This window comes from Eptatretus burgeri, chromosome 3 (genome assembly GCF_056783735.1).
Source record: "Eptatretus burgeri isolate ZD-2024b chromosome 3, Ebu_testis_v1, whole genome shotgun sequence".
Lineage (NCBI taxonomy): Eukaryota > Metazoa > Chordata > Myxini > Myxiniformes > Myxinidae > Eptatretus > Eptatretus burgeri.
The window spans coordinates 119097232-119117199 of record NC_140963.1 but is presented as its reverse complement, the minus strand read 5'-3'; the positions used below and the strand labels follow the sequence as shown (position 1 = coordinate 119117199).

The 19968-nt window shown below is 44.5% G+C and overlaps 1 protein-coding gene across 2 annotated transcripts in view; it reads left to right on the top strand.

Annotated features, from left to right (window-relative positions):
* Positions 1-19968, top strand: part of LOC147030830 (disintegrin and metalloproteinase domain-containing protein 10-like) — a 73344-nt gene that overhangs the window by 50976 nt on the left and 2400 nt on the right. For both annotated transcript variants that reach the window (XM_085875330.1, XM_085875329.1), the window contains 11 exons: positions 4450-4550; positions 4639-4761; positions 5886-5978; positions 6122-6302; positions 7197-7360; positions 8122-8302; positions 15982-16132; positions 17281-17464; positions 17642-17741; positions 18269-18489; positions 19375-19501. In XM_085875330.1, coding sequence (XP_085731456.1) covers positions 4450-4550; positions 4639-4761; positions 5886-5978; positions 6122-6302; positions 7197-7360; positions 8122-8302; positions 15982-16132; positions 17281-17464; positions 17642-17741; positions 18269-18489; positions 19375-19501 — 1626 coding nt within the window. The remainder of the gene's footprint in view (positions 1-4449; positions 4551-4638; positions 4762-5885; positions 5979-6121; positions 6303-7196; positions 7361-8121; positions 8303-15981; positions 16133-17280; positions 17465-17641; positions 17742-18268; positions 18490-19374; positions 19502-19968) is intronic.

Genomic DNA, 19968 nt, shown 5'->3' with positions numbered 1-19968 from the left:
TCTACCGAGTGCCCTTCTAGTTCATCATGGTTTGCTTTGAAAGAAGGCATACCACTCAGTCTGACTCACATCTTCCTCTGTGGTGATTAAATCCAGCACACATCCGTCAGGGCTGCGAGTTGGATCAGTGAGCAATCAAACTGATGGATGGAATCCACAGCGATCTCAAAGGCAGCGGGCCTCAACTCGAAAACTTTGCCCCTCAGATCTCTACAATTGCATCATTTTCATTGTTCGACATAATAATAGCTTACTTTCTCACCTCTCCCTCTCCTTCAATCTGTTATTAGGGGACCAAGCCTTACAGGCTGGTACCCTGTTATTTCTGTTCAGATTATTCGTATTACCTCCATAACTGAAAGTGGACGGAGGTTATGCTTTCACCCCTGTCTGTCTGTTGTCTGTCTGTCTGTCTGTCTCTCTGTCTGTGAGCAGGATATCTCAAAAAATTATGGGCAGATTCAAAAAAGGTATGGACCTTCGGTGGCAGAGGTAATTAACATCAGCCAATACAAGCACTCAGGATGGACATTTTAAAATTTGCTCAAAAGAACAGAATGTTTTGACATTGCAAACTAGAACGGCACTTGGTAGAGTGCATACCTCTACCTCTACAAGGGTGAACAGTTTACATTTTTCATTCCACTGAAAAGCCGTATCCTGATTCTAACCTTAACCAAAATCGAATCGGCTTGTTCTTGTCACCCAACAAACTCATCTACCGAGTTTTGTCATAACTTGTCCACAACATTTTTAAATATCATGCTGTATCTCGTTTATGGCACTGTCTCTCGATGGTGAAGAATCACTAGAAAAAATAAATAAATAATTCTCTGATTCGAATCCGGATCTTCACCAAAATCTCATCAATTCGTCCTTGTCACGCACCCAATCTGTCCATCAAGTTTCGTCCACATCTGTCCATAACCTTTTTGAGATATCCTGTTTACAGACAATCAAACAGAAAGACAGACAGACCCATGCTTATGGGTGAGAACATGACCAAGGTAGCGGAGGTAATTACTCACATATTGTTCCCTCAATATGACTTCTTTCAATGTGAAATAGACACCAGCATGCCCTGCAATAAATCCTTAAGATGATGCTCTGTGTAAGCTGATTATTAAATAAAACATTAACTCATCTATTTATTATCTACGCAAAAATGCCAGGACTGTTGGTCTTCTTTCGTTTGTATATATGTCTGTGAGTAGCATCATTGGCTGGGAAGGTCGACTGGATGGGTGAGAGCGGGCATGGCATTGCCAATGTTGCAACACACTCTGTAGGTTGGGACAGGAATTTGAAACCTGTTCATGGTGCTGGCAATCACTCGCCTACACTTTGCAACGAACATCATGTGATCTTTAACATCTGCCAACTAATCCTGGCAGATGGGTTTAATGTCCATCCGAGATTTGAACCCAGGCTAGATGGCTCAGACGAGTATGCATACCTATAGGCCATCCTCCCAGCCCACAGGACCGTTGACTTCCCGACAGGTGCCCCCATACATGCTCATTCCTTCTCCTCTCATTTCCCAACTGCCCTTCCATCTTCTACTTACTCTGCCCGTATGTACATTGCCTTTTTCCTTCTCTTTTTCAGTTATAATTTTCTCAATTTAACTTCCCTCTCTCCCCTCAGTAAGCTTACATAATACATAGCTGGCCTTGACTGAAAATACTCAATGAAGAGCATCACTCAAATCGAAGGGTTTTCTGAAGGCTACGAAGTGGTAGTTTTGCCATTTGAGTGCCACTCTCCTTTATGGGTTGGCACCCCAGCATCACTCATTCTCTCCTGAATTATGTGAAATTTAAAGCTCTCAACATTATTGGACTCTCCATTGATAAACCAAAGCACAAGGTGTGTTGGTTGCTTTCACATCATGGGCAGGTTGGTGCTCTCTCCACTGATTCTCCAACATTGCTCTCTCCCAGAAATCCCAAGATGCGTGCCTTATTCTAGTAATCCCTTCCTGAGTAAACTTCCAAAATCCAGGCTAATGCTAAATGCACGCCTCAACAAATTTGTTACTCGCTTCCCCCATCTATAGAAACACCTTCCAGAGACTGTTCTGTCTCAGTCTTCCCTCCAGGGCTTCAAGCAGCCAGTAGTGCATCACCACCTCGTGTCGTCCCCCATCCAGACCCATGATCTTTATTACCCACATTAACCCTTCCAAAACCAACTTCCTTACTTTATGGTTTCAGTTTTCCCTGCCCTGCTTTCTCTCTCTCTCCTCTCTCCTCTCTCCTCTCTCCTCTCTCCTCTCTCCTCTCTCTTCTCTCTCCTCTCTCCTCTCTTTTTTTTTTTTTTTTTTCCCCTCTCTCTTCCTTTCCTGTTCATTCATTCCCTTGCTGGTTGTGCCAAATTGTTTCCCTGCGACATAACTCTCAGTTCAAAAAGGAGCCTCACTCTTATAGGACAATTTTTTTTTTTTAAATCAACAAATTAAAAATGAAACTTTCAAGGAATCTCTCATCACATCCAGAGGATAAATGGTTTTTGAGATTAATCATCCACAGGGGAGAGTTTGGGTTAAAGATGATCCAATTTATTGCCCTATTTGTTTGATTTTTTTTTCACCTTTATTATTAATTTTTTTTTTGTCCTCTCCAGCAGCAATGTGTACCATTAATTTTCCCATCAGCTCTGAGACTACAAAGGACATAGGTACACACCATCTAATTTGCTTAGCTGCGGCCTATCCATCTCATCGATCAATGTTGCATTCTGTGCGAGGTTTTGATTGGCTGTGATCAAATCTGTCATCATCTCAGACCATCAAGTAATCCTATCGAACCACAATATCCACTTTAAGTCTCACCTGGTGTCGCTCCCCATAACCATATTACAGGCCACACTTTGTTTGCAACCCAGCAGCTCTCTTCTTTCTTTCTTTTTAAACAATAACTTAATCCTCATGAAGGAACTTGTACATAAATCACATGCAGAACAAGGACATAAGGAGACATCAATGTACTTCATAGATCACGAGGACATTTGGAGAGATCAATATACTTTGTAGATCACGAGGACATTATGAGACATCAATGTACTTCATGGATCACAAGGACACGAGGAAATATCAATGTACTTCATGAATCACGAGGACATTGGGAGAGATCAATGTACTTCATGGATCACAAGGACACGAGGAAATATCAATGTACTTCATGAATCACGAGGACATTGGGAGAGATCAATGTACTTCATGGATCACAAGGACACGAGGAAATATCAATATACTTTGTAGATCACGAGGACATTATGAGAGATCAATGTACTTCATGGATCACAAGGACACGAGGAAATATCAATGTACTTCATGAATCACGAGGACATTGGGAGAGATCAATGTACTTCATGGATCACAAGGACACGAGGAAATATCAATATACTTTGTAGATCACGAGGACATTATGAGAGATCAATGTACTTCATGGATCACAAGGACACGAGGAAATATCAATATACTTTGTAGATCACGAGGACATTATGAGAGATCAATGTACTTCATGGATCACAAGGACACGAGGAAATATCAATGTACTTCATGAATCACGAGGACATTGGGAGAGGTTAATATACTTCTTGAATCACAAGGACATTGGGAGAGATCAATGTACTTCTTGAATCACAAGGACATTGAGAGAGGTTAATACACTTCAAGAATCACAATGACATTGTGAGAGATCAATCTACTTCAAGAATCACAAGGACATTGGGAGAGGTTAATACACTTCAAGAATCACAAGGGCATTGGGAGAGATCAATGTACTTCAAGAATCACAAGGACATTGGGAGAGATCAATGTACTTCAAGAATCACAAGGACATTGGGAGAGATCAATGTACTTCATAGATCACGAGGACATTATGAGAGATCAATGTACTTCTTGAATCACAAGGACATTGGGAGAGATCAATGTACTTCTTGAATCACAAGGACATTGGGAGAGATCAATGTAATTCAAGAATCACAAGGACATTAGGAGAGGTCAATGTCCTTCATGGATCATGAGAACATTAGGAGAGGTCAATGTCCTTCATTGATCACAAGGACATTGGGAGACGAGGGATAAATTGACACCGCAAGGTCTTGATAACATGAACTGTCTTTGAGATGAATTATTCTAAAATGAAGGCAAAGAAAATGAATAAATAAGATTTATTTAAGATTTTTTTTTCAAAGGGAATTTGTATGAAGACTGTTCCTCTAAATGGGACTCCACTTGTATGATATGAATGATTTGAACCTGGAAGCGCCAGTATCATCAGGTAAGTGCTCAGAGGTGAACACCAAAGAAGCCGACCCACCTATGTAAACCTGCACCTGAAGTTGAAATGTTTGATTCTCCCCCAATCCCTCCTCATGTGCAATTTAGAATCATTTCACCTGACATCAATGTGTACAGAATGACTGATTTGGACTTTCCAACAGATTTTCCCTCTGGCCATGGACTCAACGCCGGCTGTGTTCACCACAGTGTCTTGCAACGAATGCACACCTATCAGGCCTCCGGACAATCTTCAGTCGGCCAGGTAAGATCAGCCTTGAACGAGAGAGAAACGGAGCGATTGGAATGTCTTGACACAACAGAGAATGTTACATTCCCAAACGTGCCTGCAGGATAAGACAAGCCACTGGAGGATGAGACGCGACTTGTCCAGAAAGACAACGTGTCTTCTGTATGTGCAAACAGACCACCTGTTCTTCCGCAAGTATGGCAGCAGCGAGGCAGTGACCGCACAGGTGTGCACCTTTTACCTTCATTTAAAGTGACTCATTAATCTCTGTCTCATTAAGTCCACATCCTCTATGTCTGTATCTCCTGATTTTGTTTTTTAGTCATTTTTTAAAAAAATTGTCCTTCTTGAAACTCGGTTTGGAGATTTCCACGGAAGTTTATTGACCAAGTTGCCTGTTCACCGTCTGAGCTGTACTGTATGTTGTTGAATTTGTTTGTCTCGAATTTTCAATTGCCATTCTTGTGAAGTTCCAGTAAGGGGGTGCTGCTTTTCGGAGCACCCCGAGTCCTTTTGACGGGGACTTAAAGCCGGCTATCTCATCCGTAATTCGGATTCAGACGTTAAAGATGCCATAGTACCTCACAGAGAATAAGAGCAATTTCCAGTGTTAATTTAGTTTTTGGAACATCGTTTTACCATCACTTAATGGTGAAAAAGTACTTTAAAAAAATTCTCGGATCCAGATTCGGATTCGGATTTCACCAAAATCGAATCAATTCTTCCTTGTTGCATACCCAACCTACCCACCAGATTTCGTCCAAATCCGTACACAAATTTTTGAGATGTTGTGTTCACAAACAAACAGACAGACCGACATACTGGGGTGAAAACAAAGTCTCCATCCACCTTCAGTGGCGGAGCTAATAACCTGCGATTTCCTTAACTCTCATCATGACAAATTCAAGTCGATTCATTGCCAGAGACGATTCATCGCACATCAGTTGGCATCCATGGGGAGAAGGAAATTCCTCCGAAGGAAATGTTCCGATGAGCGCGGTGAGAAAGGCTGCGCCGCCATTTGTTGTGTCGTCGCTGGCACTCAGAGTGCCCGGGCGGTGATGGCACTCCCCCAAACTCAGTGGCTGTGTTTGTCTCGTCTAACAGTCCATGTGTGTGTGTGTGTGTGAGATGTTTGTGTGTGGCAGCTCCACTATGAGCCTTAGATCCTGTAAAAAAAATAAATAAATAAATAAAAAACCAAACAAAGAAGATGGTTTTGAACATCATTTGCTTTTCTCCTGCAGATCGTACCCTCTGAAACGCAATGCCCATTTTTGTAATCTGTGCGGTGTTTTGAGCCATTTCCGATTGAATCGACGGATCATTATTGTTGCTGTTCATTTTCAGATTGCGAACCACGTGCGAGCTGTCAACCTCATTTACCAGAGTACCAACTTTGATGGCTTCAGGAACACCAACTTCATGGTCAAGCGAATCCGGGTGGGTCCTACTTTGCAGTATCATGCATCAGGTCTACAGCACTCGGCCAATAATAGAGAAACCAAAGCACTGCCTTTCGAAACACCTGCGATCCATAATTTATTCTCGTGTTGTACCGCTTCAGTGGTGTTGATGTCTCACAGGTGAACTCGACCGAGAATGAGCGAGACCCCACCAATCCATTCCGTTTCGGGAACATTGGAGTTGAGAAATTTCTGGACATGCACTCAGAAGGAAACTTTAATGAATACTGCCTGGCATACCTATTCACCGACCGTGACTTTGATGGCGGGGTCCTCGGCCTGGCATGGGTCGCTTCCCCCGGTGAGAACTTTTCTCCGTGATTACCCATCAGCCTCTGGCCTGTTTCGTGCTTAATACGACAAATTTGATTTGTCATGAAGCAACGCAAGTTGTTCTGTTATGCATCGTTGCCTGAATCTAGATTTGGAATTTACTTTGAAAAGATGTCGCAGATGAAACGCGACCATCGCTGTGATCCTGTACTTGGCTTTGTCAGTTGCATGCCAGTGGGATTTCCCAGTAGTTTACCTTTATATGGCAGCAGCAGAGGAGGGAATTGTAGGCTTTTATCCACTTGGGGCATCAGATTTCTGTGATTGACTCCTCGTCTATGATCGTCGAGAAAGTAGATGGGGGGGGGGGGGTTCCAGATTGAAAGCAATATCATTCTGAACTTGGACATATCTGTGCCTTCATTTGTGAAATTCCAATGGGCATATTGCTCATCTTAAGACGATGTTAAAAAAAAAAAGGTTAAAATTTTCACCAAACTGAACAGTATACCTCCTTTGGAAAAATTTGAAAAGTAGCTTTATTTCTCCAAATGTCTCTGTCCTGCATTTACATATCTGAACTCTTCCTTTAGCCTGTAACGAACACACACACACATTTGTTCATCATTCAGTGCCCTTGTTCAACATTTAAACACGCTATCAATCCTGGAAGCTGCTGTTAGATGCAGTTACACACAAACTATATGCTCTGTAAAAACTGCATTGTCGGAGTTCCCTTTTTTGAAAGGAACTCGTGTATTCATGAAATTGCCTCGATCGACTCACAGTTCGGCTCAGCTTTATCGGATGACTCTCGTGATATTATGCGCGACATTCGCGAAGTTTACAATGGTATCGGTGATTCGTCAATGCAACGGTAGTTCTTCACTTGGATGCTCCTGACGCTTGTGCTGCTGTGTAGGTGGAGCATGCGGAATTTGCACCGCGCACCAGCAGTACAAAGATGGCCGCAGGAAGTCTCTGAACACGGGCATTGTTACCGTGCAGAACTACCGTTCACACATCCCCCCACGCATCTCTCACATCACTTTTGCTCATGAGATTGGCCACAACTTCGGATCTCCGGTGAGTATAACCATTAAACCATTTAATCGCTCAGGTCACTTTATAGCCGAGTTTCCATTTCATCAAAGGCCCAAACTTTCATGAACTTCCTGAAATCCTACTTTATTACCTTTGGTGAAGGGATTCTGGCATTTAAATGGAGGAATACTTTTCCTCCCTTCAACACTGAGGGAAATGGCGATTATAATGAGCCTGACGTAGAATTATAGAAGAGGGAGAATGAGGTAAAACAAGGTCAATAACAGTTTTCTTGATTTCATCCAAGTTGGTTCGTAGAGAAGCTTCAAGTGGGCAAGTTGTTGTTTGAGATGTTGATTCATTGTCTTGTAGTCGTCAGAGGTGTGGAAACATCTCGAGTTGAAGGAGATTAAATGAGGTTAACCAATCTGCTGCGATGCTGACCTTATGTATCTCTTGAATATGGCATGACCACGCGCCACAGTCATACAATCCCCATGCACTTTGGGACTATCGACATGTTGTATATGTCTGAGTGACAGGGTGGGCCCCCGTTGGTGGATGTGATTGCTGAAAGCAAAATTGATTTTTATTTTTAAATAACAGAGAAGACGATCGGGGTGGAACATAAATGGAAATTGCGTGGGATGTTGGTGAATGTTTGTATGTAATATGTAGATGCCTCTTTTTAAAGTAATTGACATTTGTATTTAAAAAAAAGAATTTTACATCGCAAAAGGAGAAACTGCCAAAGATCACATTATTTTCTGAATTCTCCCCTGGATCTGTGTTCCCACTGACAGCATGACTCTGGCAAAGACTGCACGCCAGGCGAGCTGTCCAGCCTTCTGGGAGACCGTGGCAATTTTATCATGTACCCGAGCGCCACCTCCGGATATAAGGCAAACAATGACGACTTCTCCACGTGCAGCGTGGGGAATATCAGTCGCATGCTCCACTCCATGACCACAACCTGTTTCGTTGGTGAGTGTGCCAAATGCTGACTTATAGTCGCACGTTGAGGGAAGCGAGCCCCCCTTGTCTGATGAGCGTGCCATCCCCAGAGAAATAAAATGGATCTTTAACTGATGTGTCTTAAGTCTGAGAGAGCATTCGGATCGGATAATTCTTCTTGTTGCGTGTGGCCAATATTGGGTGTGCTAAAGTTGAATGTCGAGGTTATGCAGCCACGTGGTTGCCTTTGGGGGTAAGTTGGTGTCGGGCTAAAAGTCCTCCCGATAGCTGCTGCAAGGGACGGTGTGACGTGATGTGCTCCATCGTCTGCACTCCTCCGCAGTCGTAGAATGCATCCGGTCAACCTCATAATAATGCATTGTTGAAAATTTGATGACAAAAGCTTAAATTACAGCTCGGACAGACACACACACACACACACACACACACACACACACACACACACACACACACACACACACACACACACACACACACACACACACACACACACACACACACACACACACACACACACACACAGACACACCAATTATTCCGCATGCCGTATGAATTCATGCAGATTGAATGGCCAACTTAATGTTTCCACCCAAAATTTGCATTCTCTGATCATCCTGCCAGTTTGGCAGATCTTGAGTAGTGGACGGATTTACACACATTATCGTTTGCTTCTTCACTCGTGTATGGCAGTTCTCAAGTGAAGTTGGATACTTTCTCGGCTGAGGCTTGGAGAATGCAGACTCAATCACTGTCACCAGAGGGAGAAATAGGGTGGCACTGGTTTAACAATGTAGACTTCCGGTTTGGGGTCAGTAGTGTCTCTTCCTGCCTATTGTCTCCTCCTGTTTGATCGAACTGGAACCCGTCTTGGCGGTGGAGTCGCACTATACATCAAGATGTTCATTTGTCACTCTCTGTGTACTGCTCTTACACCTCCCAAACCCAGGAGTACCTGCGCCTGCAACTTCCCCTTCGCTCCCACCTCATGTTTGCCTGTTTGTTGTACCATCCTCCTAACAGTGACGACTCAATCTACATCTCTCTCTCTCTCTCTCTCTCTCTCTCTCTCTCTCTCTCTCTCTCTCTCTCTCTCTCTCTCTCTCTCTCTCTCTCTCTCTCTCTCTCTCTCCCTCTCCCTCTCCCTCTCCCTCTCCCTCTCCCTCTCCCTCTCCCTCTCCCTCTCCCTCTCCCTCTCCCTCTCCCTCTCCCTCTCCCTCTCCCTCTCCCTCTCCCTCTCCCTCTCCCTCTCCCTCTCCCTCTCCCTCTCTCTCTCTCTCTCTCTCTCTCTCTCTCTCTCTCTCTCTCTCTCTCTCTCTCTCTCTCTCTCTCTCTCTCTCTCTCTCTCCGTCGACATGGACCAACTTTTAACTACTCATCCCAACTCTCTCTTCCTCCTATGTGGTGATTTCAATCGTCACCATGCAAATGGACTGGGTGTTGGTCCCTCTCTCATCAGCCATGGCACTTCAGCAAAGGACTTCTGTGACTCGATGCGACCGACTCAATCTGTCAACTTTCCCACCTGGATTTCTGTCAATGGCAAATTCTTCCTTCTGGATTTGGTGATGACCAACTTCCCTGCCAAGGGAAGTCTGCCCCCAATTGGTTCATCTGATCATGTGCTTATGAAGGGCAACATTTCCCTGGTCATTCTCAGAAACCAGCAAGCAGCCATCACACTTCAGGACTGGTCTTCTATATCTACCACCCCTGATATTAACTCAGCTTGGGAATTCTTCCACAGAAACCTGCTCTCCCTTGTATACAGATTCAGCGCATCTCGTCTTCGGTTCACATACCTGTCCTTCTGCCCATGGTACACTGAATCCGGTGGTGAGGCAGTTGCCTTGAACCAACTTGCATTCTCCTTTCTGAGGCAGTTCTCTCTCTCTCTCTCTCTCTCTCTCTCTCTCTCTCTCTCTCTCTCTCTCTCTCTCTCTCTCTCTCTCTCTCTCTCTCTCTCTCTCTCTCTCTCTCTCTCTCTCTCTCTCTCTCTCTCTCTCTCTCTCTCTCTCTCTCTCTCTCTCTCTCTCTCTCTCTCTCTCTCTCTCTCTCTCTCTCTCTCTCTCTCTCTCTCTCTCTCTCTCTCTCTCTCTCTCTCTCTCTCTCTCTCTCTCTCTCTCTCTCTCTCTCTCTCTCTCTCTCTCTCTCTCTCTCTCTCTCTCTCTCTCTCTCTCTCTCTCTCTCTCTCTCTCTCTCTCTCTCTCTCTCTCTCTCTCTCTCTCTCTCTCTCTCTCTCTCTCTCTCTCTCTCTCTCTCTCTCTCTCTCTCTCTCTCTCTCTCTCTCTCTCTCTCTCTCTCTCTCTCTCTCTCTCTCTCTCTCTCTCTCTCTCTCTCTCTCTCTCTCTCTCTCTCTCTCTCTCTCTCTCTCTCTCTCTCTCTCTCTCTCTCTCTCTCTCTCTCTCTCTCTCTCTCTCTCTCTCTCTCTCTCTCTCTCTCTCTCTCTCTCTCTCTCTCTCTCTCTCTCTCTCTCTCTCTCTCTCTCTCTCTCTCTCTCTCTCTCTCTCTCTCTCTCTCTCTCTCTCTCTCTCTCTCTCTCTCTCTCTCTCTCTCTCTCTCTCTCTCTCTCTCTCTCTCTCTCTCTCTCTCTCTCTCTCTCTCTCTCTCTCTCTCTCTCTCTCTCTCTCTCTCTCTCTCTCTCTCTCTCTCTCTCTCTCTCTCTCTCTCTCTCTCTCTCTCTCTCTCTCTCTCTCTCTCTCTCTCTCTCTCTCTCTCTCTCTCTCTCTCTCTCTCTCTCTCTCTCTCTCTCTCTCTCTCTCTCTCTCTCTCTCTCTCTCTCTCTCTCTCTCTCTCTCTCTCTCTCTCTCTCTCTCTCTCTCTCTCTCTCTCTCTCTCTCTCTCTCTCTCTCTCTCTCTCTCTCTCTCTCTCTCTCTCTCTCTCTCTCTCTCTCTCTCTCTCTCTCTCTCTCTCTCTCTCTCTCTCTCTCTCTCTCTCTCTCTCTCTCTCTCTCTCTCTCTCTCTCTCTCTCTCTCTCTCTCTCTCTCTCTCTCTCTCTCTCTCTCTCTCTCTCTCTCTCTCTCTCTCTCTCTCTCTCTCTCTCTCTCTCTCTCTCTCTCTCTCTCTCTCTCTCTCTCTCTCTCTCTCTCTCTCTCTCTCTCTCTCTCTCTCTCTCTGTCTCTCTCTCTCTCTCTCTCTCTCTCTCTCTCTCTCTCTCTCTCTCTCTCTCTCTCTCTCTCTCTCTCTCTCTCTCTCTCTCTCTCTCTCTCTCTCTCTCTCTCTCTCTCTCTCTCTCTCTCTCTCTCTCTCTCTCTCTCTCATCTCTCTCTCTCATCTCTCTCTCTCTCTCTCTCTCTCTCTCTCTCTCTCTCTCTCTCTCTCTCTCTCTCTCTCTGCCTCTCTCTCCCTCTCTCTCCCTCTCTCTCCCTCTCTCTCCCTCTCCCTCTCCCTCTCTCTCCCTCTACCCACCCACCCTGCTGGTCTTGCACTTCCTCTCTCTGCACTTTTCACCCTCTCATTTGCCATAGGTCAACTTACATCTGCTTGGAAGTCAGCCAACATCACTGCATTACATAAACTAGAACAGCACTTAGTAAAGCGCATACCTCCACCCACCTGAACAGTTTTGCTTTTTGTATCCCACTGATAGACCGGATCTTGATCTGGACCTGAACCAACATCTAATTGTGTTGTTCTTGTCACCTTACCAACGCGTCTACCTCGTTTTGTCATAACTCGTCCATAACATTTTGAAATATCGTGCAATACGTATATCGTTTTTGGCCCCATCTCTTAATGGTAAAGAATCACTTTAAAAAAATTAAATAATTCTCATGACTGGATCCGGATTTGGATCGACACAAAAATCGAATAAAGTCGTCCTTGTCACACACCCAACCAGTCCACCAAATGTCGACCGAATCCGTCCACAACTTTTTGAGATATCCTGCTCACAGACAAACAGACAGATAGGCAGAGGTGAAAAAATAACCTCCGTACACCTTCAGTGGCAGAGGCAAAAGGGTGCAAAAACGGATTGAATACTTATTGATGCAAGACATTTCAGGTTTTCATTTTTAATTGATTTGTAAAAAAATTTTAACAAGTTTTCACTTTGTCATGATGGGGTGTTTTTTGTAGATCGGTGACATTTTTTAATTTAGTCCATTTTAAATTCAGACTGTAACACAACAAAATGTGAAAAACGTCAAGGTGTGTGAATACTTACTGAAGGCACTGTACTTTCTCAAAAACCCTCTTGAAGAAGTTCATTCACTCAAACTCTCGGGTCTCACTCTCAGCCATGATATTTCTTTGTGGCGTCGCTGGCACTCAGAGTGCCCGGGCGGTGATGGCACTCCTCCAAACTCAGTGGCTGAGTTGGCCTTCAAGGTTGGCCTTCAAAGGCAGTCACCGACTGGGCGTCCTCCGTCGTACGAACTCCTTCCCTGGCACACCTGAACTCCTATCCACCTACAAGGCCTTCATCCGCAGCTTGATCGAGTGCTGCCCTCCCCTCTGGCCTGGTTCTTTGCCTCACACCTTGCTCAGCTTGATGCCGTGGAAACTAAGGCCTTCAAGATCATTGTAATCTCTCGTGATGAAGCTGAGTCGATGGGCCTATCACTTGCCATCACCATCACTTGCCATCATGCTATCAAAAGGAGACCCGGTGATCCCTCTATTCTTCCGCCCTTTCCATGCTTTGTCCCCCCTATCTATCTGGAGGACACTTGAACTCCCTTCTGGTGACACTCCCAATATGACATCACTGCTCACCTCACATGTGTTACTCTTTCCCCCCCCCCCCACATGTAGAAACAACTTCCACGTCCTCTTCAATCTCATTCCTCCCTCCAGGTTCAAGACAGCTGTTTTCCACAATCTCAGATCATCACCAATCCAAAACCATGATCTTTTCTACCCTTGTTAACCCCCTCCTCCACCTCCCCTGCCATCTCACCCCAACATTTTTTTGGAGGTTTTTGTCCATCTTGTCCACCCCTGGTGTTCTCCTCTTATCGTTACCCGCATCACTTGTTTGTCCATTTCCATATATTTTGTCCCTCGGCCCTGCTAATGGCATCCCCCCTCTCTCTCTACTGCTCCTTTTGTTCTGTTGTGTCCTGATCCATTCTGTGTTCTGGCTCTTCCAGGAGCCTTGACTTTTTCTTGGAAAAAAAAAGTAAACTCGAAAAGGAGACCCTCACCAAAGCTTATTTAGCATGGTGTTTGTGTGGGTTTGTGTGGTGTTTGTGTGCTGGTGTGTTTGATGTGGAGACGATGCATTGACGATGAGGGTTTACGTTAATACAGCAAATTTAACAGACCTTTTCGGTTTTATTACATAGATTCAAGGTCCAATTGTAAGCATTTTATGGACTATGTACGTATGTATTTTATAGATACACATATTTTACTGCTGTACACATTTTATATAATGTACAGTGGCCTGCAAAAGTATTCACCCCCCCCCCAAAGTTTTCACATTTTGATGCCACCTGAGCTTATTTCATGATGCTTTCAAATCAAATTTAATATTTGGAGTCTTCACAAACTACTCCAAAGTGATAAAGCTAAAAAATGCAGATAAAATATGAATAAGTTCGATTAACAGGGAAAATCAGACGATTCTCATTTGCATAAATGTTCAAACCTCTTGGCCTAATTAACCCAAAATCACTTGAGGAGCAAATTATTTTGTTTGAAAGGTTACAGAATAAGTATAATATGTTTCACCTGTATGTGATCAGTGGGTTAACTTAAAAATTAAACTCGTCCACTTATCTAATGAGTTTTAAGGTGAAACTCACTTGGTCAACCAACAAGGCAAACATGAGGACCAAGGAGCTTCTCAAATAAGTCAGACATAAAGTGGTGCAGAAGCACCGTTCAGGAGAGGGTTATAAGAAGATTTCTGTCATTCATTATCCCTCTGAGTCACCCACGGTGAAATCCATCATTAAGAAGTGGAAGACGTATCGTACCACTCAGACTCTACCCAGATCAGGTTGCCCATCCAAACTCGGCAGCCGGGCAAGCAGGATACTGGTTCTTGATGTCCCTGTAAATCCAACAATGACTTTGCAAGATCTACGAGGCTCTATGTCCAAGATGGGGATCAGTGTTCATCAATCAACAATGCCTCGTTCCCTCCACAAAACTCACCTCTAAGGGCAGGTGGTAAGAAAGAAGCTATTGCTGAAAAAGACCTATCTAAAAGCTCACATGGAGTTTGTGAAAAAGCGTCTCAATGATACTCTCGCCATGTGGATAAAAGTTTTGTGGTCGGACGAGACAAAAGTTGAACATTTTAGTCTAAATTCAGTTTCATCTGGTGCAAGCCGAACACTGAACATCACCCAGTCAGCACCATCCCTACTGTCAAGCATGGTGGTGGCAGCATCATGTTATGGGACTGCTTTTCATCAGCAGGGATTGACAAGCTTGTCAGGACAGAAGAGGCAATGGATGGTGCAAAGTACAGGAGAATCCTTGATGAAAACCTACTCGACTTGTCCATGAATCTGAAACTGGATAGGAGATTCACATTTCAGCAGGACAATGGTCCGAAGCACAAAGCTAAAATCACACTAGAGTGGCTGAATAAGAAGAAAATAAACGTTCTTGAGTGGCCCAGTCAAAGTCCTGACTTGAACACAAATTAACATTGATGGCGAGACTTGAAGATTGCAGTCCATCGACGATCCCCGTCAAACTTGGCAGAACTAGAGCAATTTTCACGTGAAGAATGGGCAAAGATGTCCCCATCTCACTGTACAAAGCTGGTAGAGACCGACCCAAAAATACTCATAGCGGTCACTGCTGAAAAAGGTGCTTCCACCAAATACTGACGGAAGGGGCGAATACTTTTACATCCAGTGAATTTTGATTCGTACATGTTTTTCACAGGTATTCCTGACATGTAATCTCTTTCAATTATAACAGTGTTTAGTTTGATCTCTCCAGTTACGAATAAAGAAGTTCATTTGGAAAAATAGTTTCTACATAATTCGTAATTCATGTAAATGTGGCATTATTGGTAGGGGGTGAATACCTTTGCAGGCCACTGTACTTTATAGATGTATTCTTGTTCCTAATCCTGTGCACATACTTCACAGATGTACTAATATTCTTTATAATACTTCTTTTATAGACATACTATACTTTCATTCCAATCGGACATCCTTTATAGACGTGCTCACATTGTATTCTTATATACTCTTATAGACATTCTCACTTGAAAAAATGATTACGTGTAATACTGGCTACCACCAGGTGCATTTGTGGCCTACGTAAGTACATTATGTGCGGACAAACAAACAGAGAGACAACGAACAAACAAACGGACCAAAATGCAATGCCCTCTCCTCTGGCGAGGGTAATTACTCAACCAGTTGTGCTGTCACGACAAAGTACTCAATGAATGGGGATGGTGGTGGCTTCGTGACAAGGACGCTGACGGGCCATCACAGATGATGTGGGTTCAAATTCAGCTGAATGCAGCACTTTTTTTTACTCATTTGGATTCACAGATTCTGATATCCAAGCACGTCTCATGAGATTAACTCGTGTATTGATATCGGACCGTCAGTAAAAACCAAGTTTCTTCACTTGTGATTTTCAGGGATGGGTTAACTGGCCTGCAGGTTGTGTGGACCGGGACATCATTTTGGTGGAGTGACCTCATGCTCATGAAAACCCATTGACCTCTTTTTTTTCTTTTCTTTTTTTTTGATTTCTATCCTAGAATCAAATCGTCCAATTTGCGGGAACAGCCTGGTGGAGGAAGGAGAGCAGTGCGACTGTGGGTTCAAAGAACAGTGCGGTGAGAATTGCTGCTTTGACGCCGATGAACCGGAGGATCAGCGCTGCCGTCTGAAACCTTCTGCGAAGTGCAGGTATCGCTCGGGGGCAGCTGGTCGCAACACAGAGTGCATCAATCCACTTGCAAATCAAATATAAAATGAACGTTTTTATTTTTAATTGTTGGAGTTAGTAAATAATTGAGTTAGCACAGCTCACCTAGTAGTATTATTTACATTTACATTATAGTCTCAGGTCGCTCACCTGCATTTGATTTTTAATATATTTATTTTCATTTATTTATTTTCATTTATTTATATTTAAATTTACTCATGCTTTCTGACGGTTCTATGATTTTTTTTTTCCTGTCGGCACAACATTACCGTGCTTCCCCATTTTCTCCGGTCGCTCACCTGCATTTGATTTTTCATTTATTTATTTTCATTTATTTTTTCATCTATTTATATTTTCATTTGGATGTTGTCTGCCGATTCTGTGATCCCCCCTCCCCGCCCCCCTCCCCCCCCCCGCTGTACCGATTTTGATGTCGGCACGCAAAATTTCAGCTTTCTACTTCACCCGGAAGGTACCGATCTCTAATTTCAGTGAGTGAGTCAGTGGTTAGAAAGAGCTACATATATTAGATTGACTGTGAAGGGTACATGAAAATACATGGATTTGTGAACAGTGGAAAAAGCAATTGTGAATGAATAACGATAACAGTGCACTTGGCGGGAAAGATAGCCGAGGCCCTAGAAGCCGAGAGGTATGCACACCTTCTCTGAGCTGTCGAGCCGAGCTGTGAATCTCATCTCAGCTATAAACTGCCATCCTGATGTTCCGTGTGCAGCGCAAGGCATCACTGTTTTTCCGTCTCTCGGACGGATGTTAAACTTGGCGTCCCATCCACCAGCATTAGTTGGTGGACATTAAAGATCCCACGGTGTGCTTCAGGAAGTGTAGGCGAGCTATCGCCAGCACCCTCAACAAATTACAAATCTCTGCTCTGATCTATACAGGGGGCACTGCATCAGTGGCACAGTCACATCCTCCAGCAAATTATGCAACCAGCAACCATGTGCTCCACATGAAAGAACAATAATAATGATAATAATATACTTGTTTTGTGAATGTGTTTGTTGCCACTTCTGACACCATTCCATCATTCTTTCATCTCTTCCCTATCCACCATTACATCCTGACAACACTCCCCCACCCCTCCCCTTTTGTACCACCTTCCCAGTCCGAGCCAGGGGCCATGCTGTTCCACACCATGCATATTCATCCCTCGGGGAAAGCTGTGCCGCACAGAGTCGGAGTGCGCCCAGTCCGGGTACTGCAGTGGCAGTCTGGCATCTTGTCCACCCTCGCAGCACAAGGGCAACCTAACACTCTGCAGCAACGGCACGCGTGTTTGCATCAACGGGGTAAGGCAAGAGGTTTTTGTGAATGCTGGAGGGATTGGTTTTGTGGCCAAAAGTAATTATCGGTAAAGTTTTGTGGTGGTAAAAATACTGAGAACCAGATTTCCCTTGAAGCCGCGGGCCTTGCGGAAGCATTTGCACATCACGCGTCTCTCGCTGCGTCCTGTGTACCGTTCGCAGCAATGCTCCGGCTCGGTGTGCCAAAAGCACAATCTGGAGGAATGTTCCTGCACCGGAGAGGATGCCCAACAACAGTGTCACGTGTGTTGCATGCGGCCAGGTAAGCCGGACACTCTTCTCATTTGGATTCTCCGTGGTTTTCTCCTTCCTCCCCTCACCCTTTGTCTCTTTTTCTTTGTCTTTTTCTCTGTTTCTTCTGTTGTTGTTTTTTTTTATTCAAGAAAAGATCTTCATATTTGTTCACCTCTTTGTCTTTATCCTCTTTTCTTTCTTTCTTCCTTTCTCCTTTCTATACCCTTTGCTCTTGTTTCTCTAACTCCCGTCATGTTACTGCCGCTTTGTGTTCTTCATCCATGTAGAAGTGACCATCCTCTTCCTCTTCCCCCTTGAGTTGCACTTATTCACGTTTGTATCTCTTTCGGTTCATGAAAACGTTTGTGATGATCGTTTATAATAATTCAATCATTATTTTATAACAAAAAATAATGCTCTCAATAATGATCGACGTGATCTGCATATCATTTGCAGAGAGCGCGGCCTCATTTTATTTTAGAAGTTTTTATTTTCTTTTATTTCCCCCTTTTTCTGTCTCGCTCAAAATCTCTCCAACCGCATGCTCCTCACCAGGTGAGCCAGAAACATGTGCCAGCACTGAAGACGCACGCTGGAGCACGGAATTTAATGGTCAGGCATTATTGCTCCAACCGGGCTCCCCCTGCAACCATTTCCGTGGCTACTGTGATGTGTTCTTGCGCTGCCGCCTAGTGGACGCTGACGGGCCGCTCGCACGCCTCAAGAAGGCCATCTTCAACCCAGAACTTTACAAGTCCCTTGCACAGTGGATCCAAGTAAATATCGCCTGGTGCCACGTAGATATGGTGGTGGTGTAGTGCGGGTGCTTAAATTAGCTCTGACAAAGGCTGACGTTATGTAGAGAGGTTCCGGTCCTCCAGCACAGGTGAAACCTTGCATGCATCCTTGCATTGCTAAATCTTATTTACCTATCTCGCAACTGCATGTTTTAACAGGATCAAAAATCATGCTGATTGCATCATGACGATAAGGCTCGGCTGTGGTGCTGATGCAGTGCCCTTGTAGGTTTGGATAGGAATTTGAAATTTTGCACCGGGGAACTGGCACGCAGTGGACTACTGTTTTCCAAAGGTGTTGTGGTATCTTTGATGTCCAGAATTTAATGCTAGCAGACAGCACAGTCGACTTGATGTCCTCTCTAAAGGATGATGAGCTCTCTGACACCAACATGATGTTCAGGACAGAAATGAAAGTGATTATAAACTACGGGGGGGGGGGGAGGGAGGGGAGGGGTGTTGGGTGGCTCAGTTGCTTGACCTTGAATCATCTCAAATGGCTGTGATACATGGTAGGTTTAAATCATCAAATGTAACTAAAATCTGTCTCTGATGCAATGGAAGCAGGGAACGATGCATCCCAGAGTATGCCCTCCTTTGTACGGGGCGAAAAGCTCGCAGGCAGACAAGAAGACCCATGGTATATTGATGACGAGGCCATTGGGTGCAGTTACCCTGTGCAAATTCCGCGTTTGGGATTAACTGTATAATGAGCACTACCTGTGTGCTGCGATGTAAAAGGATTGCCCGGATGTGGGTGTACCGAGGTGGTGCTGCCCATGATGTGACTATTAAAAATGGTGCTCAGCAATGTTCGATTTGATCTGAGATCTGCTTTTCCTCTTCCCTTGCACGTCGGGTCAGGAACACTGGTGGGCGGTTTGCCTGCTGGCATTGGCGGTGATCATGTTGATGGGTGGGTTCGTTTACGTGTGCAGTGCACATACGCCCAGCTCCAATCCTCACATGCCACGACACCGTGACCTCCCAGGTGACCCGCGGGAACGTTTCTTTCTTGTCTTATTCCCTTCATGGCGTTTTTATGATGCTGTTGTCATTGTCTTCTTCCGAACACCTCCATTGTTGCAACATGGAAACGTCGACCTAGAAAAAAGCTATTTGGACTTTTCCCAAGGGGGACGTTCCACATATTACATATCAAATGCTCAAGGGGGTGTGTTGATTGTTTACGAAACGTTGTAAGGCGAAGGGATTGGGGGGGGGAGGGGGTTCTAAAATTTCCAAAAAAGTTGCATAATCTCTGTACAGTCTCCATCTGTATTATATTCACTTGTGGTTGTCTTTATGAATTGACAATGTTAGTTCTCCCTTCTGAACTTCTGAGCTCATGTTGCCAGGGATACCAGAGTCAAATCCCATGTACTGTGTTGATTGTTAACTAATACTGTTCTTGTTACCTTTGCCACGGAAGGTGGACGGAGGTTATGTTTTCACTCC